Here is a 26,044-nt window from a genome sequence, read left to right on the forward strand (position 1 = left end):
ACATAAGGAATTTCATTTAAAACCAATTTCTAAATGACAAATTAACTATATTATCATTCTTCTGTAATCACAAATAAACCTTCCATCTTATTGCAGCAAAAAATAAAACTTGCAATTCAAAATTAGGAAGATTGTATTTCAAAATTTAACCTGTCAAAATCATGTCTCACAAATCACTTCACTTTGATAACTTCAGATAAGATAGTAAATGACAAAAAAAAGAATAAAATTTATGCAACAGATTTAGGGGCAGAGGGTTAGCAAGAAGGACAGCTAAGTGAAGACATTACTACATGATTACCTAGGATAAAGCCAAATCAATTCAAGATGTTAGTGTTCTCAGAACAATTTTATCTAAAACAGCCCAAGACAGACTGAAGTTAAGCCAACTATTTTTTGCAATGAAACAGCAGAGAATGACCACACTCCTAATTTGTTTATTGAACTAGTGTATTTCAAGTGAAATATACTCTAAATTAAGATAATCTGGGTTGTGCTTAACTTAGGAGGGGGCCTAAACATATTCACGGGTTTTCTTGTTTTTCCTATCACATCATATTTAAAGTAGCTGTCTTGCAACCAAACGTTAGATGCAGCTACACTATTACACTTAAAATACAATAATTGAATAGATAGGACAATTGAATAGACAGCCAGAATTTTCAGTTCCAACACAGACAACCATGAAAGGTATTAAAAGTTTTCAGTTGTCTCTTATCATCTTAAAGGAAATCTAAAGTTTGAGTAAAAGGGTTATTGCAGCTAAAGAATAACCGAAGACATTCAGACAAGTATGGCTTGCCATGAGAAGTAAATATGTACCATTTTTGTACTGGGGGAAAAGAAAAAAAAAAAAAAAAAAAAGCAAGAAGTATTATCATGCTTTCCCAGCTACAATATTTACTACAGTAGAACCTTTTTTTCCTCTCTAAAGTTCAGTCATATTTAAGTACCTAATACTTACCTAATAACATAATCAAGGGGGGAAAAAAAAGCATCTTCATATTGTGTCTCTAGATAAAAAATAAGTCGTTTCTTTTCCTATTATTTTGTTGAACTGAATTCTTCAAATGGCTTTTCTTTTAGCACATCACGAGTAGCCCAGCTAGTTTGCTTGCTGAAAGTCTCTACGTTTTCCTTCAATGATTCACTGACAATAAAACCCATTTCAAATACTCCTCATGTCTATCTCCTGTCAGCCTAAATAAGAACTCCATTACTCATAGCTTTCTTGCTTATTAGTGAAAAGTTTACAGGGCAATTTAGCAAGGCCAGTTCATTAAAGTCATACTTACACACTTCAAGGCAGCCTAAGGACACAAGCCTCCACCCCTGGTAACACATTGCCTTTTCTTTTGTGCCAGCACAAATGCTTGTGTCGTCTCTTAATAAACTAGACCCCAAATCTCCTCTGGGTTAATGTTAACCTTCCTCATACATTAGTTTTATTTGGCTTAGTTCTACAAGGCTGTTTCTCAAACAAATACATGACAAAAGACCAGAAAGAGGACAACTACTGCTTTGGACTGCAACACTAACTTAAAACATGTATTGAAAACAGAGCTTAGCAAATCGGGGATGATATAGAGAAGGACAACAGGAGTTAGAACCTTTACTACAGTACCCATGAATTTCCTTAGTGATTTTATTTTTTAATAAAACCTTTTATAACACTGAATAACTGCAATCATCCCTACACAATTAAACAAACAAACAAAATATTTAAGATTCACATTTTTACAAGGTGAGGAAAAGAATGATCTTAGCCAAAGTCAACTCAAACTTACAAGAAAAGCTTGGGGCATAACTCCTCTACCAGAACCTAGTCAAGATACTGCACAAACAAGATGCCTATTGGAAACTCTCCAACATAAGGGTATCAAGACTCCTAATATAAGTCACATTAAAGGCAGACTTCTGCAGTAGTATATCCGAGCATTTTTTTGTCACAAATCACTGGACTGGGGGGTTGCAAGGAAGACTTCTGATATATGATATATTTGGTATTTTTTCTTTAACGTCTGTGTTGAATATGTATTCAGAGATGAACTAGATCAAGTTCTAACTAAGCTTTCAAAGTAGAAAAGCAGTTTATAGTTTAGGACAGCACAGATTTTTCTGTATCAACCTACACAATTCCCGTACTGTAAAATTCAATTAATTGAATTATTAATTTAATTCTTAATTTCCAGGAAGTTAAGGAAAATGCTAACACTTGTACACTTCTACATTAATAACATGTAATAAGTATGACATAATTTCCTTAGTAATTCCACCCATGCTTAAAAATTAATCTTTGAAACTAAGCAAAAGAGCAAAGAATTTCCAACCAAAACCAGAACTCCAATCTTGTAAAAGCTTTTTTTCAACCAAAAACATATACAAGTAATTATGTCAACAAAATATTAAAAAGAGAAGAAATGGTGCATTTTGCTTTTTGAAATCTGGGACAGTCTGCTATCAACAGATTTCAAAAAGAACTTTAAATTATAAGAAGAAACAGAATGTTCAAGCATATGGAGAACACGATATCCTCTGTAATACAGATTAAAACACCTTAAAAAAGCAAACAAACATTCATTTGACATTTGAATAGAGGTAAGGGCTTTTGACCACCTCAGATAAGCACTTAAGGGAAGACTCTTTAACAAGCTGTTACTGAAATGTTTTACTGGAATGATGATGAAAAAACCATAATGGGTCACAGTATTGTAACTCCTGCGAACAAATTCTGGCTCATCAGCAATTCACAGGATTTCCTGCATCATCACAATACATCTACAACATATACAGAAGTTCATTTTGTTTTCTTACTAAAAATTTCTTCAAAATGTCTTTCTGGAGTGCTAGTATTTCAGTGTGTTATTCAAGGACACTGCCATCACAATACACGTGGCCATAGTTTGTCTTTCAAACTTATTACTTTTGACAGAACAGTTTACATCAATTTCCAAAGAGAGATAAAATAAAACATATTAATTTATTTTAAAAGTGTCTTATTTAATACAACACTTACCTGTGCAGTTTCTGTCATTTTCTGCTCAAAATCAGATTTAACTGTAGCATATTTCTCCACATACAGTTTATAGGTATCTGTAGCTTTTTTCGATTTAACTGCTGCCTGTGGATCAGTACAAAAAGTGTCAATTCGATCATATCTAAGGCTTTTAAAGCCGCTATTGAGAGAAAGCATAGGATGATGTATAAAAAAGATTCAGGGGCATATCAAAACAGTAAAGTGTCATAACAAAATTTTACCAACAAATAACTTCGATTCAAACTGTTCGAGATTTCTGCATAAAATCATTATGCTGCTTAGCATAGGTCACGTATAAAAGGTAACAAAGCAACTACCTCATTTAAATTCCTTCCTCTTATCATCAATGACTAATTTATAATACGGTTGTTTTGAGATCAACATTTTAAAGCATGTGTTGCTGAAATTAAGCTATTTCACTTATACATAAAATATTTAGATATGCAACAACAACAACAAAAAAACAGGAAAAAAGCAGGGTTGAAATTCAGAGTAAACAGTTCTTAGCGCAATTCTGAAAGAGTCAATTGTAAAAAAAAAAAAACAAAAAACAAGAAGGCACTTGTTAGAAGTGAAAAGAAAAAAATAAGGAATGTGGAAAAAATAATGAAAACTGAGTAAGAAGATATTTGAAAGTGAAGTTAATGCAGAACAAAGTGATGGACAGATTCATGCAGCTCAGGTTTGTTTCTAATAATACTTTTTAGCATTATAATGATTTTTTTTCATTATTTGTTTACAATACACCAAAGTTTTCTTTCTGTGGACTTGATATTCTTAAAAGATAAAAAGAAATATAGGAGAATCTCAAGATGACATGGAAAAAAATTGAACGAAGTAACTATTTTTGGTAGGGAAGTTATTTTCAAATTTTACAGCATGACAGGAGATTAAGTTTTTTGAACTTTGATATTTTTGCTATATCCAAGTAAATAAATAAATAAATAAATGTTATTTCTCATCAGCTTTTTTTTCTGCCAAAGAAGTTCAAAATACCTACTTTATCTGAATGAAATTTCCCACCAGTTGTAACAATTCAGAAATAGTCAGTCAGTGACATGAGTAAAGATAGAATGTTTACTATTCTAGTTCTGAAGAGCTTTCCTTTCCTCTTTCAAAGGGATTTTATCAGTCCCAGATTAAAGACAGCAACTACTACTCACTTGCGGTAGTTGTAAAGCTGACCACTATCTATAACGTTCAAATCAATTAATACAGAGATGCCCTCTGGAAGGAGATAATTCTATTCTTCCTCTTCCAAGAAAAAATAACCCAAAATCATGAGTAGCAATATACCATTAGCACTTGTTTATCGGGGGAACATCAAACGGGACTTCAAAGGATGAGGAATTGAAGGTGCAGTTCAATTTATCAACTTACTGAGAAAGCTTAAGCAGACCTTGCTCTTGTAGTACTCCAAACCCAGCACAACAGAGCATGAGAATACTTTACTGTACAAAGAATATGGATCCTTCAGGCATTAAGGACAGCATGACAGGATGTATCAGACTGACCTACAACTTGCCCTGAATTTTGCTTCATGATTCTTTCTCCTGCATATTCACATAGGGAATTCCCAAGAAGAAAACTGTCCTATCTTGTTTCCCAAATATGCTTTACTTTATTGAAAGTACAAGATGCTCTATAAACACCTGGTTTTAAAAATAATTATGATTGCTTTGAAATGAGAGGATTCTGAACTCGATCATTTGAAACAAAAGGAAATGCCAAATTAAAAGACTTCAAAAATAAGTTTATTTTGTGAAGGATTATGTAACCGAACCCTGCATGTATGGGATTTTGATATAAACAAAATGTTCTCTGCCTCTTGTCATCATGTTTAACTACGAGCAGAATCATGAGTGTTGTCTGCTGTATACAGAAAACAAACAGCAAGACAGACAATGATGGAACATGAACATTGCATGATTAGCTACTAATCTCTTCTGAAAACAGGATGTGTCTATTCTCAGGTACAGCAATTGCTAGAGCTCTACTTAGCAGTTTTACAGTAACTGAAATAATAAAGATTAGTCAAGAGTTTTTTTGTCAAGTCACTATAAATACAGAAGTTACCATGTCAGAGAAAAACAGGAAGTTATTACACAAGCTAACACTATCTATCAGCTGCAATTAAAATTGAAAGCTTTCATGCCTCCTCAGATTCTTTGATAAAGTATCTCTCGAAATACTAAACTTAATGATAAGCTCTTAGCATACTGGCACAGATCCTGTGTCTTGTGATACAGTAGGTATTGTGTGATTTTTAGAAAAACACCTTTGATGTTCCGCTAAACATAACAAAATTACTCTCTGCCAAAAGAAAAATATACGAAAACAATCTGCATCATGATTCTAACAGTACAAGTGTAAATTTTAATAAAGACATGATGGAAGGGATGTGATAGTCACAATTACTAGCTCCCACCAGAAACATTTTTGAAGTACTAGCTGAGTATCAACCATGCTGCTCTATTGTTTGGACAAAATTATCTAAGGAAAGATGCATAAAAAATCAGAAAATGGCCCTCGTCCTGCAGTGTTTCCTCTCTTTCTTCTGCAGTGACAGAACTATTGGTAAAACTGATTTTTTTTTGTTTGTTTCTGACCAGAGGAGGGATTATGGATTATATCTTAAAAGTAAGCCTTCCATCAAGTCAGCTTTTCTTACTGAAAAGTTTTGAACTACTTTCAGAAGTTCAGAAAAATAAATGTATTTTGAATATACTGGCAAGAAAACATATGCTGTTCCATATATTTTTGATTCATATCTAGAATCCAACACAGATTGCTATTTGAAATACAAATCAGGGGAAAATAGATTTAAATTAATAATAATCAGAATATTGTCAACAGGATCACCGTTGTCATCAATGAACCAACCCTATCTGCTCCACCAAGATTACAGAAAAAAGGTACTATGACCACTTTAACACGAACAGACCAGATAACCGCAAAAGAAATAGGCAGAGAGAAAGTATAGAGACAGGGAAACATAACCACTTCCCTCTACTTTGTTTCCTGAAATCAAGAGAAAGTTTCAGTTTTCCCAGCAGGTTGATGTAGGTGATCCTTCCCCTCTACTCAGCCCTGGTGAGGCCACACCTATAGCACTATGTCCAGTGCTGGATTCTCCAATTGCTAGATAGACACAGGTACACTGGAGAGAATGCAGCAAAGGCCCACAGAGATGAAGGGATTAAAGCACCTCCCCTATTACGAAAGGCTGAGAGTGCTGGGTCTGTTCAGCCTGAAGAAAAGGAAGCATGGGGTGATCTTATCTATCCATGCCTACAAATATCTGAAGAGAAGATGCGGAGGACAGGGCCAGGCTTTTTTTGGTGCAGCCCAGTGGCAGGACAAAAGACCATGCGCACAAACTGAAAGACGGGAGGTTCTATCTGAACATCAGGAAACACTGCTTTATTATGCACTGGCACAGGTTGTCCAGAGAGGTTGTGGAGTCGCCCTCCTTGGAGATCATCAAAAGCCACTTGGACACGGACCTAGGGTCCTGGCTGTGTCTCTGAGCAGAGGTCTAGTGGTCCAGATAGTCTCCAGAGGTCCCTTCCAGCCTCAGCCACTTAATGATTCTGTGAATGGATCAAACTCTCCCATGACCCAAGGACAGTACTAAATACAGCATCAAGACACTCATCCCTAGGGATTTTGATCCATGTAATTGGAAGCTCCTAAATTAGCTTTGAAAGTAATGTTAGCTTGTTTTTCTTTTCAATGGAATATTCAAATACTCTGACGATTAACTACTTTGTCTCAGTTGAAAGGACAATGTTAAAAACTTCCTACTCCTTAATTCAAAAAAGAGGGCATTGAGTGTTTGAATATTTACATAAGAAAATGCATCAAAAATGTAGTAGGTGCTGAAACAATTATATGAAATCTCAGTAAAACCCAATAAACTAAATTACCATATGAGGCAGTAATACAGTATAATTAGAACTGCGGTGCAGTTAGAGAGGACAGATAAGGAAGTAAGTGTAAACAAAACCTAGCATTCAAAGGATCATGTACATTATAAAATAGCTATGGTTTACCGCTTTTAGCCCTTTCTAAGCATTTCACTAATACAATGTGAATGTGTTACACCTTGACAACCCAATTAATTTTAAGATGTCACAGAATTACCTTATCGATTTCTCTTGGTGTTGCTCCTTCCTTTTTCAAACGTTCTTGTTCAAGACATTTTGCATTGTAGTTTTCCTTGGACTTCTGTAAGGCCTGAGTGATACTTTGAATGCTTTGCATTGCTTCCAATGTTCCTGAAACTTCTTCTTTAGTCTGCCAAATATCACATAGTCATCAAAATCCAACCTTCTGAACTTTAATATTAACAAGTCACTGGACACACATAAGAAAAAAAATAACCTTTTTATAAGCTTTAATTTGTTCATCTCCATACTTGTGAACTTCTTTTATTAGCTCTTGTAATCTCCGCACAAGATCCAAGTGGCAGCTTGCTAGTTTTTCTGTTGAGGTTTTGAAAACATCCCAAACTGGTGCAAATGTTCTGGATTGAAGGGGAAAAAAAAATAAAAAAAAAAAAAAAGTAATGTTCATCTGGATTTTTTTCCTTTCAATTAGCTAACTTTTTTTAAATAGTGCTAATGTATCAATGTTTACAGAAGTTAAGCTGTGCTCCTAAACTGAAGCAAACATACAAAACCCCACCAACTGCTATGTTATAAATAACTTTATTATATCTTTCAAATGTACTATATGCTAACTTTTCAGTTTTTGCTGTTTTAGAATCAACACAGGTAAAATATAAAAGTTTACTCAATCCACTCAATCTTCTCTGTCATCAACACATGAGAACGACAAGGATATTCCTACAGATGATGCAAGAATAGCTCAAAAATTTAACATAAGAATTTTTATGTGCATACTGTAATAGGGCTAAATCTACTGATAAAAGCTCTCTGTATTTCTGTTTTCTGAAGTGTTAACTCTATCCTCAGAGATGTTAAGAATGTGACTTTTCAATAGATTCATTCTGTAATTTCATTATTTTTTTTTTTTGAGGTATGTATTAAAAAATGGAATGATTTTTTTTTTTTGTTAGAAAGATTATGCCTACAGCTCAGACTTCTTACATGATGCTAAAGGCCTTTATATTATTTGCAGTAACCACAGCTAGAAACAGAAATAAATTCACTGCCACATTTGTAGACAATATGTTCTCTACTCAGAACGATTAGGTTTGAGAGCATTTAATAGAAAGTCATACTATTTTGTCTGAAAATAACTCAATCTGAAATACAGAGGAACAAACAGCCCTCCTCATGTTTGGTTGTGTTGTTGTGTGGCTGTTTTTTTTAATATCTAAATAAAGAACTATACGGTCTTTTATTTTTGTCTTATCTGCATATTTTGTATGGTTGCATACTAGCTGAAGGACTAACAATCATTTTTAAAGGTGGCAAAGTTATGCTACTTTCAAGATCGCCAATAAAATATTCAGGAGCAAACTGGCTTCTTAACATGTATGTAGTTAATTTTTTCTCTCTTGTGCACACTTACTTACCCAAGTTGTGTGTAATTGCTCGCTGATTTAGCTAGTTTTGTCATTGACCTTGAATATGCTTCCTCTATTGTAGCCCTGTCAAAGAAAGCAACCAAAAACACATTTGAAATTTTGAAGATACTTAAAGACAGATAAACATGAATTCTAAAAATGCAAAGTACAGGACTGTTTCTTCAGATGAAAATTGTTCCATTTTAATGATCCCTCAAAAACTATATGCGAAACCAAAGAAATATTAAAAAAAAAAAAAAAAATCTAAGTACATTGTGACAGAATGTTGAAGGGAACGGGAGAAAGTAAAACTGAAGGACTCAAGACTCGCAAAAGGCAGCACCCTCCTTCCTTTATTCTCTGCTTTTTCCTGTCTTTAGTAACAGTTAGAACAAAGTGACACGATCACCCATCTAACACTAGCTCAACACCTGAGATTTACAGAGCAGCACGATCGAGTAAATTTGTAATAAAACATTAAACAAACTGAATGCTTACTGAGTGATCGTATTTGTTCACCATAAATATAATGAGGTCTTGTGTAGCCTTTCTAGTTTTTTTCACTGTTTTAAATTCCATGCATAGTGACATTTGAGTCTGACAAATAGTGAAGTGACATGCAGCAAAATGTATTGTGTTCTACTGTTTATACTTATTTTTTTAAAGAAGAATCTCTCAAAAGCCAAGGGATTCAAAATCCAAGGGTCACCATTAATTCCTCTCAGGAGGAACTCTGAGAGCCTTTGTTGGGGCAGCTGTCATTGAATAGCTATCGTGCGCGATGTATCATAGCAGTGACTCTTTCAAGTCTTTCCCACATCAATCTTCCTATTGCTAAGGTTAAGGTGCACACTGTTTTCATTTTTGACCCTAAGTCAATACTCAGTTCTTATGAAAATATGAAATGACGTAGTAATAGTCACCTGAAAGTCTGATAGATGTATTTAAGCCTACTAAACTTTAAAAATATCAAGCTACTCAGCTGGACAATCAACTAGGAGACGGCGATTAAAACGTAAAATGCAGCAACTCAACTGCATTTTAAAACTCACCTACAAACAACTACAAATTTATTCACCACAATAAATTAAATAACTTTCTTCTCCTTCCTCACATGTAAGTATTCTTGATGATCGGAAAAAGGTTTTAAGTTTTCAAGGCTGGGAAAGCTTACTCACTGCAAAAAGTACATATACTGATGTTTCTTTAATTATCATGTTGAACAATGTGCTTTGATAAATCATCAACAGCTTCTATCATTTTTTTCTAGATTTAATAGCTCCACACTTAAAAACAAACAAACAAACAAGCAAACAAAAAGAAACATGCTTTTTGACCAAAATCCACAGCTCTTTTCTTCGGAACAATTTACAGAATACTTTAATGAACTATCTTCACAACTCTGAAGTTATGAAACTTGCTACACATTTTATCAGCATACAACAGTTACAAACAATAAAAACCAAAAGATGCTGCTGACTGGCTGGGCACATTTATCTGCGCTTGTTGTATCAACTGACTTCCCAGAGCACTGTGAAGTCTCTACTATACTATAAATGCCTGGTTAAATTAGATTTTACTTATGTGAAAATGTCTTAGGTCAGGATCTATTAAACATTTAAACTGGAATACATGCATTGCCAGTTTCTCCTGATCAAGGAGTTCCTTTTTAGGCCATTTATAGACAACTGGTGCAGAAAAAGGTTTGAAAGACTTCTAGGGAAAAGCCAACACAATACCTATTCAGTTCCTAGTTGAGAACAGTTTATTATATATACTCATTTTAGGTGTTAGATCCATACAAACACAACACGCAGTTGACCTACAAAATCTTCCCAGTATGCAAAGTCTGTATTTCTAAATAAGAAAAGAAAGAAACGTGGGTTAAACCAATCTTTATACATTTTTACTCCTTTAAAAACAGCATGTCTATGCACTTTATCGTGAATAGAGCTAAGACACATATCTTTCAGAAGAAAGACACCCGACCAAAGATTTAATGGTGCTGAGCAGAGTGCTCCCCCACATACTCATTCTTTCAGGAAACACATTTCTGAATGTCCTCAAAGGCAGTAACTACTAACTAAGCAACTCTGCTATTCAGAGCAGTATCATATCCAGAAAAAAAGGTAGTAAAGAGCCATCCAAAGGTCTAACTGTCCCTCAGTCCTGTAAGAACTTTACTATTAGCAAGTACTCCAAAAGAAAAATGAAACAGTGAAACACTGTTGAAAACTGAATTGCAATTCACTTGGTAAATCAACAAAGGAAAATTATCTCTTTCTAATAAGCTTAGAAAGTTGCATATAGAATGGAAACTCGAGTGCCCACAAGGATGAGCTGCTACAGGCAGCAGTCTGGAGGTCAGACAGACCATGGTAGTTTCAAGTGTCCCACTAAATCCAGGACCCAGACAAGGGGAAAACCTTTTGCTTCTTCCAGGAATATCCAGTTTTAACAGCATACATAGTAAAAATACACTGTGTTCTTTCAAATGAACACATTACAAACATAGATACAATGATTAAGTGCTCTAACTTTTTAAAGTATTATCAGTAACTCATGATCTGTCTCCTCTACCTATCCAGCAATTTTCAACTTTAACTCTCTGGTGTTTCCACATTTGAATAAAACTACTCGCTACGTTCAAAAGGAACCCAAAGGCAGAAAATGTGAACATATGCAGGTTTGTTTTTCAGAGACAACAACCCAGAAAACAGTACAGCCCAGGTACAAGTAGGGCATAAAAACACAAAATGTTGGAGGCACTTAATGAATCTTGCTCGTCCACTTCCATATTGCCAGCAGAAAGGAGCAATGCAAAATAATATTCTATTCTATGTTCATCTGTGCAGAGGAAGGAGGGGAACAGCTAACTGTGGACAACATCTCTTAATTACTTTGCAATAAACAAAGATACAGAACAGAATGAAGTCAAGATAAGCAGTTCTGAAATAAAATACCACTTTTGGTGGTTTAAGTCAACATGAAAAACATTTAATATTTTCGATTAAAGATGACGTAAATATCAGCTTCAGAAGCCTTGAACATTTCATACTAAACACCAACAGTGTGATATCCCTCCAAAGCAGGATTTCACTGGAACCCTGTCTTGTTTCATAATGTGTTTTCTGGAATCAGAGACTCTTGAAACATAAAATTCCCTGGTTTGCATACACCTTCAGAGACGAGCCTGCCTACATGTATCACACTGGGACTCTGCAATTCACCTACTTAGTGGAAAGATTCTTGTCATTTTCTCCACTCCAATTCACCTTGCAACTATACATATGTCAGTGTCACTGAGTACCTGCCAGAACCACAGTGGTTACATTTTGCTGAGGTCATTGCAGGCCACAACAGAAATTCTGATGAAAATTTTCAGAAAACAAAGGCTGCTTTTTGGATGGATTTTACTGCAAGAAACCTTCACTGAAAGAGGTTCTCAAGTTAGTCTTTTATGAGTTTTTTCCATCTGTCAGGTGGTGTCATTAACTGAATATGACAAAATTCTGAACCAGACATATAATTAATTTCATCTAGAATACAAATTGTTGCATTCCAAGTAGCAGCAATTGTCTTCTTCCATAAAGAAGAGTGAAAACAGCAGTAAGTCAACTGTTACGGAAGTTGTCATACCTGCAGATTTCATTTCTCTCCATTCTATCCCATAAAGAACCTGGCTTATTTTCCACGTATTATTTTCTTATCCCAATATACCACTCCCTTTTCTTTTAAGAACTTGATCTCTCAACATCTTAATCTGAAAGGACAACTTTTAAAGATCATAATTGCAGTTGCTACTACCCTAACTCTACAGCTATGGTCAAAAATTTTGGAAGACTGATAATTTGTACTTGTTAAATTATTGCTTTTCTTCCAACCATGATGAAAATTGTGATTAATTTAAATAAACTGATGGACCCCTAAAGTGATACTCCAGATTTTTGCCTATTTTTTTTCTTCTCCAAATCAAACCTGAAAAACTGGTAGCTTATTAATTAATGCTTAAGAGTCACTATCTGGTTCTAAGTGAACGGAATAAGCCTAGATATTCTTGTAGGATATGAGAGATCTTGAAACACTCGTTGATGTTTACATATTTAGCATGTCACTGCAACACATGGCAAACTGAAACAAAGGCCAAAAATAGTACATTAAAGACACAGAATCAACAAAGACGAATACTTACCTTTCCCTAATAAAGTCTGCTAATTCTTTTGTTGACAAATGTCCATGCTTCATGTTGTGATAGAGAACGTCAAAGCCATTGTTTCTTTCCCCCTAAGGATTAATAAAAAGACAGAAAAACCATGAAACACAATGTGCTAAAGCAATTACAGAACAAAGTATAGAACCTATAAAATTTAATAACTGCTCAAGTTTCATGAACTGAATGATTTCTAATGGTTCAGCTTTTAGTAACTGCTGTTAGTTCTCTTAATGTAAAACGAACTAAAATCACCCTCAGCAGCCTCTACTATGATTCTACCGACAACTCCTCCTTTCCATATTTTTAGGCTACATTCAAAGCCATTTCCTTTTTCAACTTCTACAGTTCTTGCATGCTTTTGCTTCATATCTTAGTGAATACATACTTAATACTGAACACCCTCTTCATTCTCTCCTAACTTTCATTATTTCCTGTGAACTAAAATTCAGGCTTTGAGATCACTGGACTTCCTACCAGTCTAGTTCTTCACAGATCATGAGTCTTTTTGTTTGGTTGGTTGATTGGTTGTTGTTGCTTGTTTGTTTGTAAAATCAGTAAAAATCGCTAATCTCTTTTTTCCCTTTGTAATTTCCCTCTGTCTATTCTTAAATCTAGTTTTAAAATTTAAAATGTTTTTCGATCACTACAACATATCTCACCCTTAAAATTAAGACACTGTCCTAAACACTGATTAAGAAAGTGAGCCAGCTTATCGCCTTTGGCACTACAGTGAACTTCCTGTGGACAGGAGAAAGCAACAATAGGAATTAAAAGAAGGCGAGGCTAGGCATGGTACAATAGCACTGCTACTCCTAGAGTTTTCCTGTGAAGCTGTCCATGCCCCTCCTCCCTTCCAAAAGCTTCAGATCCACATCTCTGCTGCTGCTCAAGACACAGAAGTGAGCGGCAGCAGCCGCGGGTGGGTGGCTGGAGGAAGCTCGCAGCGCCGCAGTAGCAGGCCCCCGGAGCACGCATCAGTCTGAGCACTAATGCAGCAAGCTCCCTTGAAGGACACCATGTAGACACAAATACATTTCTTTACAATGAACAGGCGAGTGAATGGCAATTTCATTCAGATTACTAGTCGGGATTTTTTTGCTTTAGTTCTTCTGGGCACTGGGAAAAACTAGCCAAAAAGAAATCTGCAATCAAACAAGAAACACTGATAAAATGACTGCAAGCCAGCAAATTAGTTTTGAGGAAGCCATATAGCTGCAAACACAAGTAGCAAACAGTTGCACTCCTACTTATTTCTCCTTGCAGTTTGAAGCTCAGGATCATTTTGATTACAGGTGCACTAACAGGCACCTTATTATCTTCATGTAGTTACTCAGTATAAACCCCGATGAATGCCACCACATTATAAAACACCATAGTAACTCTGTAATTGAGGAGGTACTGATATTTTCAATTAGTATACAAAAACAAACTCTATTTTAACAGTTGTTGTCATGCCCCAGTCCGGAGGTTTCACAAACAAGCATTAAGCACGTCTTCTAGAAAAAAATAAAACATTTCTCCTTTATCGTGTGTTCTTTCCTTGCTTTATTGTAATGCGTTTCTCCTACCTGAACCAACTCACTGGTCAAAATGTGCTGAATACACACTGCTTGCTGTAAGTGTGACTGTTCCTAACGGGGTAACTTTTAATCTTTCCTACACTGGAGGCTCCATAGATTTCCTGCCAGTTTAGAAACACAGGAAGGGTAGCATAGCCATGACCCTACTTCTGGCTGCAGCCTTCCTGAGTGCTGACAGTCTATCAGAAACGTAACTCTGCAAATCCTTGCAGAACTGAAGGATCCAGACCAACCAATTTCCATCACCATCTTGTTCCCTAATTGTAAGTGTAGTTTAACGTAAGGAACTTAGTTTTCCACTTAAATGAAGTCTTCTAATCAGTTCTTGTCTTGTTCCTAACGTCTTGTTGAACAGCAGACAGAACAACAGAGAAACAGAACAGTTAGTTTCATAAATGAAAGCAGCTCTCTGAATGCCACATATTTTATATATGGTAGGTAGTTATCCAAGGCTAAGGGAGAAGTCTATTCAAGATTAAATGAAGCAGCAAGACCAAAGCAGGCACTGTGACCTAGTCCCATGCAGTTTAAATCTGGTGCAGCCAGAAGATGTTTTCACTTGCAAATACAACACCAAGTGCAGCCTATCTTACCAGTATCAGGCTCCTCCTAAAAGCACTAACATCTAGACTTTGAAACTGCTTGATTATTTACAAGTTACATAATCAAGAGTTCTGATAATTAACCTGAGGACAATTCTCTAAACTACATTATCTTCTACTCATGCCTGGGGAGACATTTGTGTACCTATGTTAAATAAAGCATGATATCTCAGTGCAGAGAGCAGGTGTTTTTCTGCTTAAGAAAAGCTATATTGCCTACCCATAACCACTCCATTTTTAAGAAGGGTAGCTCTAATACTCACATACAGAGCATCACAGTTAAGGCTCTGCATTTAGGATACAGATGTATGCTGAAGCTAAGAGAAAAAAATGTAGTTCAATTTACAAAAATACAAGTATTTGCCCCCAACATGCGTATATACCATCGACACTGTTAATTTCTGTGTTTCTGTGTTGTTTTTTTTCCTTAACAACCTCCACAGATGTGGCATCAAACATGGGAACTGCAGGTATGGCCAATTATTCTTCATTATGATTTTTATGTGCTCCTTCCTGATGCCAACAGTGATTGCTGGGATCACTGAAAGCCCAATACGAACTGTCTTAAAAATAAATAAATGCAGCAGGCAGTAAAAGGAACTGGTGAGACCTTCCACTCCTGCTCAGAGGCAATTACCATCCCCTCCCATAACAGACTGCCCGTGAAGTCAGATGCACATCCCTCTACTAGCAGCTTCTTGGGAGAAATACCAGGTTGTATGCAACCCACTACCAGATCAGTCTGTAAAACTATTCTGAATGTCATTCCAGGGTTAAAATACCATCTGTTGAGGATGACCCCATTACATTACACTTAAGCTTATTAGCAGTTTTTCCTTTTTCCCTAGAGCTAACAGAACTCTCTCTTCAGAAGCTGGGATTCTTGTGGAGGTTTCCCATTTTACACCACCACAAGAGAGAGCTCTTTCTCAGATACGACATAAATGTCTCCTGACAGCAAGCCATCAGAAAACGTAAGACTTAAAATTCAAGCAAGCACCTCACCTAAGCCCACAATAAAGAATACGGACTAACTTCATACACAAAATAAACAACACTCCCAGAAAGAGAGGGTAGACAGTCATTCCATTTCCCTCCATGGAGAACTATCTGCAATGGTTTTCTCATGGAAATGAAAATAACCCTGTCAGCAACGGAGAAGTCAGAATTCAGCATTTCCATGACTTGTACATAACAGGAAACAGACTACACGAACTCCGTTTTACTAAGCTACTTAACAGACTTTGAAAAAAAAAAAAAAAAAAAAAAAAAAAAAGACTAAGTTAGTTTGCTACACATAGAGATAATTCCAAATCTAAATCTACATTTTGTAAAATAACCAGAAATTTTTGGGCCATCTCTAGCACTGTTTATTTCCTATGTTTCCAATCAACTTGTCTAAGCACAAGTTCTGTCTGCTTTGGACTAAAACTGTTCAACATTAACGTGTACTAGTATAAAAAGCTAATACTCTGTTAAAGCACACTCCTTTTCCCTAATGTAAACAAATGCTTCCCAACTACTGACGTGATTATAAAGTTTCCGCGATTGGTCAGGTATTTACTACTGGTTTGGCCAGTGTGAGAAGCAAGAAGAGGACAGCTGCAAATGCTGCTTTCACTGCAAAACTCAGTGGACAAGTCAACAAAAGGCACATGCAGTAGTTTTTAATTTTGGTCAGACTTTAGAAGCTTGATGAGAGATTCAGCCAAAGTTTAACTTTTTCCAACTAAGTTTGGCAAGTAAAGAAACATTTGACAATAAGTGAATTACCATCCTTTTAGCCTATGCTTTTGTACCACATGTGAGTAGTGACTGAGTATGCATGATAATCCTTCAACCCCCTGTTCAAACTTTTACACATGATCGCAATATCGCATTACACTGAAGGAATAGAACAGAATAAGAAAGCTATACTTTTGACTTTAATTCATTAATTTAATCATAATCTGTTGACTTCCCTTTTTATTTTTTTAATAGTCTATCTAGCCTGCAGCTTATTCTCCAGGAAACAGGCATATATTCAAACCGCAACATTTAAAAGTGCTTCTTCAACTTAAAGACGGGTTTTCTTTTTAGCCCTAAGAATTTTAGGTCTCTAATCTACTTCAAATTGTCTAAAAATGAAAACCGGATAATCTCCAAATTAAGTTAAGCCTTACAACCATCTGTGGCAAACATGCAATATCAACAACACCTAACCAGAAAGAAATTCTCTTGCTAGATAAATACTAAATAGGAAAAGACTAGAAAATAATTAATATGGAAAACAGAGTCATTTGCTTCAGTTTTGGTGGTGAGAATAGGAAAGTTTGTATTCTTTGCCTCTTCTACGGGTCAGCTCTAGAGAAGCTGTCCTACAGCTACTTTTACGCTTAAAAGTACTGCCCATACTACTATCAGACGCAAATGTAAGAAAACCACACCCCTGAATGTAAGAGTATGCATATAAAACCCCTAGCAAGGATAAATCTTAACAATTTATAAGCCTTTTTGGAAGAAAAAATGTTTCTGTATCAAAGTCTCAGAGTTGCACTGATAGGCCAAATTAAAATTGTAGACATTCCCATAACTGAGCACAGGGAGAAGCACAACTCCCTCAACTGGGGTGAAATAAAGCATTAGCTGGAACTAGACGCAACTTTTACAACCTTTCAGCCATAAGATACAAGTTAAACAGGTTACAAAATACTTTATTTTAACAACTAATTTACATATTTGAGTGCATTGGAGACTGGCTGTTCATTCCCCTCACCCTAAAATGAAAAATTAACCAAAAAAACCTTGCTCTTCATCCACAAACTTAGATGTACACTGTCTGCTATGGCTTGTCCGTTTGTACTGTGGACTTCTTTTCGTGAACTCATAAGGAAGTATGACTTTAAAGAAATAAAGCTACAGAAGCCCAGCTAACCTCAGGTAAATTTAAATGAATTTTAGATGCTCTGATATACATTGTTGTGCTTTTGTTTAATCAGTTACTGCTTACTGCAGTTGCAAGTAAGTAATGTTTCCTGCATTCCACTAAGGCAACTGCTTAATCTAGTGGACATAGTCTACACGAAAATACTCCTCTGATGCATGTGATGGTGTTACACTTTTGAAAGCTGTAATTTTGGATCACTGAGTGTCTGAAAGAGCTACACAGAACTGAGTGCATGGAAACACCCAAAAAGTAGTCACCTGACGTTTAGACAGGCAAAGTATCTTCCTCTGTTCTGAAAGTTTTGAGAAGTTTGAACACAAAGCAACCTGGAAATTTAAATTTCATTCTTCCAGTTTCAGTAAATTAAATACAGATCAGCTCCATAGAAGCTCCAGGCATACAATGGAGGAAGGATGTTTTTTCCTCTACATCTAGGTAATAAAAAATATTTGGGGGACAAGAAGATGGAAAATTGCCAACTCATGCTAAACAAGTACATGAAGAGGGAGGGGACTGAACAAACATTGCACAACAGCTCTCCTGAAAACTGAGCATCCATCTGCACGCCAAGCTGAAGAGTTGTACTGCATAAACATATGAATGGGCCTCCAGATGGAAGCGCGACAAGTCTCGGTGTCAATCATAGCCCGTAAGTGCGTAAGAGAATATGTCTTAGATTTATTAGAGCAAGCCTCTTCACAAAGCTGAGATTACCAGCCCCGGATACAGCCAGCCCTTACATGTTGCAAAAGTCCCTGAGAAGAAAGGAACCTTCCTCGCAGCCCTTCTCAAAGGCTACATGTATCATAAGCAATTAAAAAGATAAAACAGAAAGAAATTGTCAAAGCTGACTTAAACGTGCATTTTTATGCCACAGAACTTCCCCAACGCTTAACACACGCACCACTGCAGAGACCAGCTTCAGCTATGCATAAAACTTCAATCAGTTTAATCAAATTAATCTAAAACAATTTACAGATGTATACCGACTGGCTTAGAAGTGGCTTATTTTGGTTGACTTGAAACAGTTTAATAGACTTACAATTAATGGGGGTATCGCTTGCACCAGGCAATTTAAAACCAAACTTATGTCAAAGCTTATGCAACACTTCCTAAGCATTGCTAGGAAAACAGTAAGTAATGATAATGAATGCTATTTTTTTCTACTGTACTGGCATGAGTGTATTCAAAGTGACAAAACCTAGTTATTTATAATGGAAATAACTTAGGAAAGTGTTCCCTTTAAATTACATCATTGTTTTGATATAGCACATACATAGCAGCGAGCACCCAAGTTTTATGACAACATCCTAATTAGGAGAGGGGAATGTTTGGCCATGTGACTTGAATGCCTGAAACTCAGTCATAAGAATCAAAGCCATTTATAGTCTGCATTACTCATTCATAATTTCTGATACCACAAACAAATGAAAAAAAAAAAAACCAACAAACACACCAATAAATCACACACACACAAAAAACAAACCTATATGATACTGACTTTGAAAAGCTCAGGAGCACCACACTCTACCAGCATACCCCTACATTTTCCAAGTGACAGTACAGGCCTCTAAACTTCAACTTCGTGTCCTGAAAATAATCTTGTAATGACCTCTTAGAAGCAGTCAACAAATGACAGGCCCAAAAATACCACAGAGAAAGTAATTTTTTCTTATGTTCCCTACCAAAAAAAAAAATAAATAAATTCCAACTATCCAGTTTCTTTTAAAAGCAGTACAATGTGGAAGCCTAATAAGCTTCAAGGCTATTACAGTAAAGAAGCTAAAATTTGTTTCATCTACAGAAGAACACCAATAAGAACTTCTTAGAACACAGCAGCCTAAACAGTATGTAAGAAGCGCACATATATTCATGCCACCCCTCTTTACCAAATAAATCATGTAAAACCCTCAAGTTTCTTAGGCCTTTCCCTACCAATTATTGCAGGTTATGAAGCAGGGAGGGGGTCTTCCAAAGCACAAGACCCAGAGTTCCATTTCCAATGTGCCATTTCAGCTGTGAATCGATGGCAGCATATACATAATGCAATTAAGTATTAATTATAATGTTTTGGATTTATTCCACATTAGCGCTTTAGGAAGTATAATTAACCCCATTCCATAGGTGACGAACAGGACAGAAAGGACGAACAGAAAAGTAGAATATTGTGCCCTGTGTTACCTAGAAGGCGATGGCAAAAGCAAGAAATAGACGACACTTCTTCCAAAGTTCAATGCAATACCATTTTTCTTTCAATTTACAGACCTATCTTTGTTTTTTTCAGTCATCACACTGTCAGCGAATTTCAACAGCAATCTTCTAATTTCCATCTCAGCCTTCTCCCCACATTTCTAAGCAGATATAGATGGTACCCTGAATCCTCCAAAGCCTTGTGGTAACAGTTCTGAACAATAACCCATTCTGAAAAGCCAGACAAGCCTCATCACTCAAAACGCAAAAACCTACGCTTTTTTTTGAGGACATACTTTCTGATGTTAAAAATTATACATATGTGTAGCCACTAGTTTTTCTAGAAAGATATTTGCCCACATCAGCAAGGAGGTGGCCATCCTCATCACTTTGTATTTTACTTTTACACAAAACAAAACTCTGTCCATGGTATTACAAAGGTTTCTCATAAAATTTTGCCAGTTTAAGACCCTGTATACTGTCATTGCCACCACTGCAAGATAAGTGAGAAGAACACGCTTCCTGTCCTACTCGACGTCATTTTTGGAGGCAGGAAAAAAATACCTGCGCCAACAGAAGAAAAACTCCTTTTCTTGGCACCCGTTTCTAAACCCACGGTTGGAGTTTGGCCTGCGAGCTGTAAGACAGGGACTTTGCAGGGCACAAAGGGGGAGTGGGAAGTGTTGGGTAGACGTCCACTGCCTCATATTTGCTGGTAGCACTTTTGTAGGCACAGAGGGAAACAACATAGAAGAATGGCCCTCTATCTTCATCGATTTAACAAAATTACTGACTTACTACCGAAATTAGCCACAGATAAGCACGCAGCCAAAAGTTTAAAAAGTTAAAAGTTATAGTACTTAACGCAGTGAAATGGAAAAAAATATTTTATTTCAGTTGAGGTTGCTGGATAAAAGCTTGTATTTCAGTTTACTCGTAGGAGGAGATATCAGGTTTGAAAAGAAAATTTGACTTTTTACGTTAACTTAAACATTTATTTATTTATTTTTAAAGATTAAAAGGTTTCGGGTGTTAGTTTAATATTCGTCTCCCATGGCAGAACTTCAGCCTCTCCACACACCATGCGAGGAGCAAACCTAGGCTCCTTTCACCCGATTTTACCGTTCTGTCGAAAAAAACAAACAAACAACAAAAAAAAGAGCCAAAGCGAAGGAGAAAGCAAGAAAGAAAGAAAAAAAAAAAAAAAGGCAGCAGGGCTGCAGACAAAACACGAAACCAGGGCTTACGCCCTGGAGTACCAGCGCGTCGCATTTGGGAAAGCAGCCTTCCCTGGGCGTTAGGGATCACCATTGTTTGTGCAGGAGCAGGAAGACGGGGAGGACCGAGGTATTTTCTCCCTCTTTTTTCGGTGTCTGTGCGTGTCTGCGTGTGCGTGTCCCGGGGAGCTCGCCCGCCGGGCAGGCAGCGCACGGAGGCAGCACAGCGAGCCCCAACGCCGCCGCAGCCACCCGGACCCGTCCTGCCCGGCTCGGAAACGAGCCCCGGGATCGCCGCTGGCCCCGGGATCGCCGCTCCCCATGCCCGTCCGTCCCCCCCGCCCCCCCTCCACCCCCACACACCGCCCCCCCCCCCACACACACAGCCTGAGGGGGGCACCCCCGCGGCACCCCGCGCCCCCCACCGCCGCCGTACCCAGAAGCTCTCGGCGAAGTACGCCATCATCATCCCGCCGCCCCCGGCGAGCGCGGCCCGGCCCCAGGCGCCGAGTGGCGAGGGCGGAGGAGGAGGAGGAGGAGGAGGAGGACGGGGGGGGGGGAGGAAGCAGCAGCCGCCGCCTCCCTCACACGGCCCCGCCGCCCCTCGCCGCCGCGCATGCGCGCAGGCAGCGGGTGGACGCGGCGCTGCCGCGCAGGCGCCAGGGGGCCTGCGCCGCTCCGCCGGGAGAGGGGGAGGTGCGCATGCGCATGGAGGCCGTTGTGTGCTGGGCGCCGTTGTCCGCCTGAGGGAGGCGGCGGGGACGGGGCTGGGTCCGGGTCCTGGCCCTGACCGGGGAGCGGCCCCGCGGACGGCCTCCGCAGGCGGCCTGACACGTACAAGCACAAACGCAGGCGCAGAGGGCGGTGAATTAGCGTGTGCGCAAGAGGAATGCGACAGGAATCTGCCCCGGCCGCGGGGCGGAGCGTTGCGCCGCCTCGCATATCTGCGAGGGAATAAGCGGCGTCAGGAGGCTGAGCTGCGGCAGTGCCCGTCACACACCCGCTGCCTGCTCCCCGAGACGTCCCACAGAGTCATGTACTGTGATACGTGCGTGTCACAGAGTCCTACACTTCAGTCCTATATCACAGAATCCGACGCTCGAGTCCTATATCACAGAGCCCTACAGCTCCACAGGGGTCGACCGCTGTACCTCAGGCTGGGGTGAAATGGCGCAGAAAGCCCCAAAGAAGGGCAGTGCCCCGTGCCTGCTGCCCCCTGGCACTCACGTTCCCCCTGCGACTGTTCGCAGTCCTCAATCCTCACCTACATCTTACTGGTTTTGATCAAGGGTACAGCTGCCAAGATTATCGACAGTCAAACATCAAGCTTACTCAGGGACCAACGCACCCAGAATAGGGTAGATGGTCTTTATGGGGTCTTCATGTTGATTAAACACCTCCATCAAAGCCAAACGGTTAGGAAAAGCATCCTGCAGAAGCTTAAAGAACTATAGACTTTAATTAGGCATATATTTTATATGCTAGGGCAAAATGAGACCACCAAATTTGTACCAGCACAAGTCAGTGTGATTCATTCTGCCTTACAGAATTTCAACTGCCTTTACAAGTTCATGGAAGATGAAGAACATCATTCCGAATTGGTGTAACTGGCTATACCTTTAGCACACCGTTTCCCATAGCCCCATGGTCACTTTAGGAGTGCCTCTCTTTCTAGCAGCATTCTCCTAAACTTTCACAGTGTGCAAGGTTCACTGAGTCACCAATGCCAAGACAGAAAAATTCTGGAGCCTTTGTGTAGTCACAACTTACAAAGAAGTCCCAAAAGACTGCTAGATCTGGATTTCTCTCTTTTAATAGTAGCAAGCATGTACATGGTAATTCTAAATAACAATATGCTGTAGTACTACATTTAAAAAAAAATGCTTTATGCTTCTGTTTACATGACATAAGGAAGCATTCTGCATTATGGTGCTCTTAACCTAAAAGATATGAACACAGTTCATTTTGTAGTTTATCTCTAAGGATGTACTCCAGGGCAAACAATGGAATAAAAGCTGCATGATGCAGAGCTGAGTTGTTGTTGTTGTTTTCCTCCCCTCTCTCCATACCAGATATAATATATATATATATATATATATATATTTTATTTTTATTTTTTTTTCACATGGACAGATAGTATGCTATGATGGAAGGGGAGTCAGGTTTATTTATACATTTTAAAAATGACTTCCCATCTTCCACATTTTCAAAGGTATATAGTCATCCTGTATCTATCAAGATGCTACATCAAGATGCAAAACAACTGCTGCTGTTCTGTAGCAATCTACCATCACACAAGCATCAAATGTATCCTCAGGCTTTCTAAAAGTCCACCCCCCCCCCCCCCCCCCGGAGAAGTTAAGTGAAATGCAAAGTCTTAGACTCAGCTTTAAGGCATCCTGCAGCACAGGTACAGTTATCTAGAAAACCACTTTGATATAGATGAAGATCAGGAATAATAATTATGTTCTTAAGGTACACTGAAATTCCCACAATAAAAATAGTATCTTCAGAAGTGAACTTTCTTTTGAACTCCACACACAATCACAAAGCTCTACCGGCAACAAAGGACTGTTTTAAAATTTTAATATTGTGCATGCAGATCTTGTCACTTACCTTGTATTTACAGTAGCACATACTGAAAAACACTTTCTGAAGCCAATCTTATTACACACATCCCTTCTTTGGAGACTGGGCTAGATAAGAAAATTCTTGATTATTGATTACCTTGCTTAAGGTACTGCTGGGTATTATGTAGTGAGCATGACTAAAAACTCAGTTCACGTGCTACCTCAGTGCCATGTCAATAGCCAGTTAGTCTCTACAATTTTTCGGGCATGACTCTTGCATAGCACCCAGCAGCAAGTATTAGGACATATTAGCACTCAGTATCTTGCAGCTGAAGTTAAAATTCAGTATAAAGACATATGATGGGGGTGAGATTTTATGTGCTGTTACAATACCTAGCCAGTGTATTAAGGTCATTCTGCAGGGCAACTCTGCAAATTTTCTAGATAGAGAAATCCACAATGGGTTACTAAATACAAAATCAGTGTCACTTATTCTTTTTGCAAAGTATAAGAATACTTTGCAAAAAAAATACCATTTATAGTACTTTATTTATTTATTTATTTTTAGGTATTGTCTTTTAGCATTTGCCAAGGACAGGATGCTGAGTTAGGTAGGCTCTGTCCCAGCACAATTGTTCTTTTGTTCTTATAGTGTAATGGGAGTGGGCAGAAAGGAATGCTGTGCTGATAGCCATAACTATACAGTGAGCACTGTGCAATACAACAAACATTCTCATTGCATATTATCCCTAGCTTTCACAGAATATTCAAGTAATTTTCTGGAGTACTAAGTTTTTTAGTAGAGAATTTAAAAAGCAATTCCTCTCCTATTTTTGCCATGTACACAAATTTAAGGTTAAAGAACCACAATAAAGAACCTCACAATAAATGTTTGAAGAGCTGAACAGATTTCTTGACTATACTAGTTAAGTAACATCTCATGAATACAATCCTCATTTTCAAAAATGATGCCATTTGATACTAATGTAGGTTGCATATGTGTGAAAGGAGGTCTTCAGCTCATAATTCCTCTCCCAGAAAAGCATCCTTGATTCTAGTTTGCTCTCTCCGTTTCATTCACCCATCCTTCTGTATTGCCAGCTTCTGATCTTGTAAGTTTTAATAACAACCTATTTTCAAAAATCAATCCTTTCAAAGACTGTAGATTAGGCGAGGCATGGCATTATATGCAGTGAGTTCTTATTGGGAGGACCTGTCAAGTAGGATACAGAAATATGGAGTGCCTTTAGACTACACACATTAATATCATTAAAAAAACAAGATTGTATATTGCTTTCTACCTATAGAAACTAAGTTAATCTACTTTATGAGTAAGTCATTTGAAAATAGATTATGAACTTTAGGCACAGTAACTGAATACAATTTTGGGGTACACCCATGGTACATGAACCTACAACTGAAGGCACTAATACTTTGAAATGAGAAAAATGAAGACATCAAATAACCTGAATTAAATTTGGCTGCTATTAAATTACTGTCATAATGGACTGCCAAAAAGCTAGTTGATATTTGAAGCTCTTTATACATTTAAGAGTAAGAAACTGATGCAGGTAAAATACAATCTTGCACTGCGCTATTTTTTTAAAAAGAGAATCTGAAGACGCAGATGGAGTTGGACCTTTTTTATGCTCCTCAGATACATACCAAATTGAGGCACACCCTTGAAATGCATTTACTTTACTTTTTTAAAATAGTTATACAATGAACCTTGATAAGAAAACAAGAACTTTTACTGCCAATTGAGACAGATTCCAAAACAATGAGCACCAGAAAATATACAAAGCCTTTATTTTTTTCTTATAGCTGTAGTGGAGAACAAAAGATGAGGAAGAAGGAAGACAGCAAATTGCTAGGGAAGTTTCTTTCAAAAGTCATTTAACTGTGATAAGTATTACCAGGTTATGTTACAGGATTTCAAGATCATCAGGAGCATGTTCTAACCACATGGTTGTACCTGACCAGATGCAGACATTACCCAGAAGCCTAATCATTCACTTGCTTCTGATCTAGACATTACCTTCATGACTAGAGAAGGTTTTGTGTGTGTTGTGTGTGTGGTTTTGTTTGTTTGTTTGTTTGGTTGGTTGGTTGGTTTTGTTTTGTTTTCTTAAGGCACAAAAAGTGCAATGAAATCTGGTACATGGTAATCAAA

The 26,044-nt window shown here is 37.7% G+C and overlaps 1 protein-coding gene across 4 annotated transcripts in view; it reads right to left on the reverse strand.

Annotated features, from left to right (window-relative positions):
• Positions 1-21,896, reverse strand: part of FCHO2 (FCH and mu domain containing endocytic adaptor 2) — a 91,810-nt gene extending 69,914 nt beyond the window's left edge. For 3 of the 4 annotated variants that reach the window (XM_082782511.1, XM_082782509.1, XM_082782510.1), the window contains exons 1-6: positions 21,738-21,895; positions 12,766-12,857; positions 8,583-8,657; positions 7,424-7,565; positions 7,184-7,336; positions 3,017-3,121 (exon numbers count right to left, since the gene is read on the reverse strand). In XM_082782511.1, coding sequence (XP_082638637.1) covers positions 3,017-3,121; positions 7,184-7,336; positions 7,424-7,565; positions 8,583-8,657; positions 12,766-12,857; positions 21,738-21,770 — 600 coding nt within the window. In that variant the 5' untranslated portion in view covers positions 21,771-21,895. Of the gene's footprint in view, positions 1-3,016; positions 3,122-7,183; positions 7,337-7,423; positions 7,566-8,582; positions 8,658-12,765; positions 12,858-21,737 lie in introns of all 4 variants that reach the window. The other variant, XM_082782512.1, reaches the window with a different exon arrangement.
• Positions 21,897-26,044: the final 4,148 nt, after the last annotated feature.

The sequence above is a fragment of the Aythya marila genome (genome assembly GCF_965140915.1).
Source record: "Aythya marila genome assembly, chromosome: Z".
Taxonomy (NCBI): domain Eukaryota; kingdom Metazoa; phylum Chordata; class Aves; order Anseriformes; family Anatidae; genus Aythya; species Aythya marila.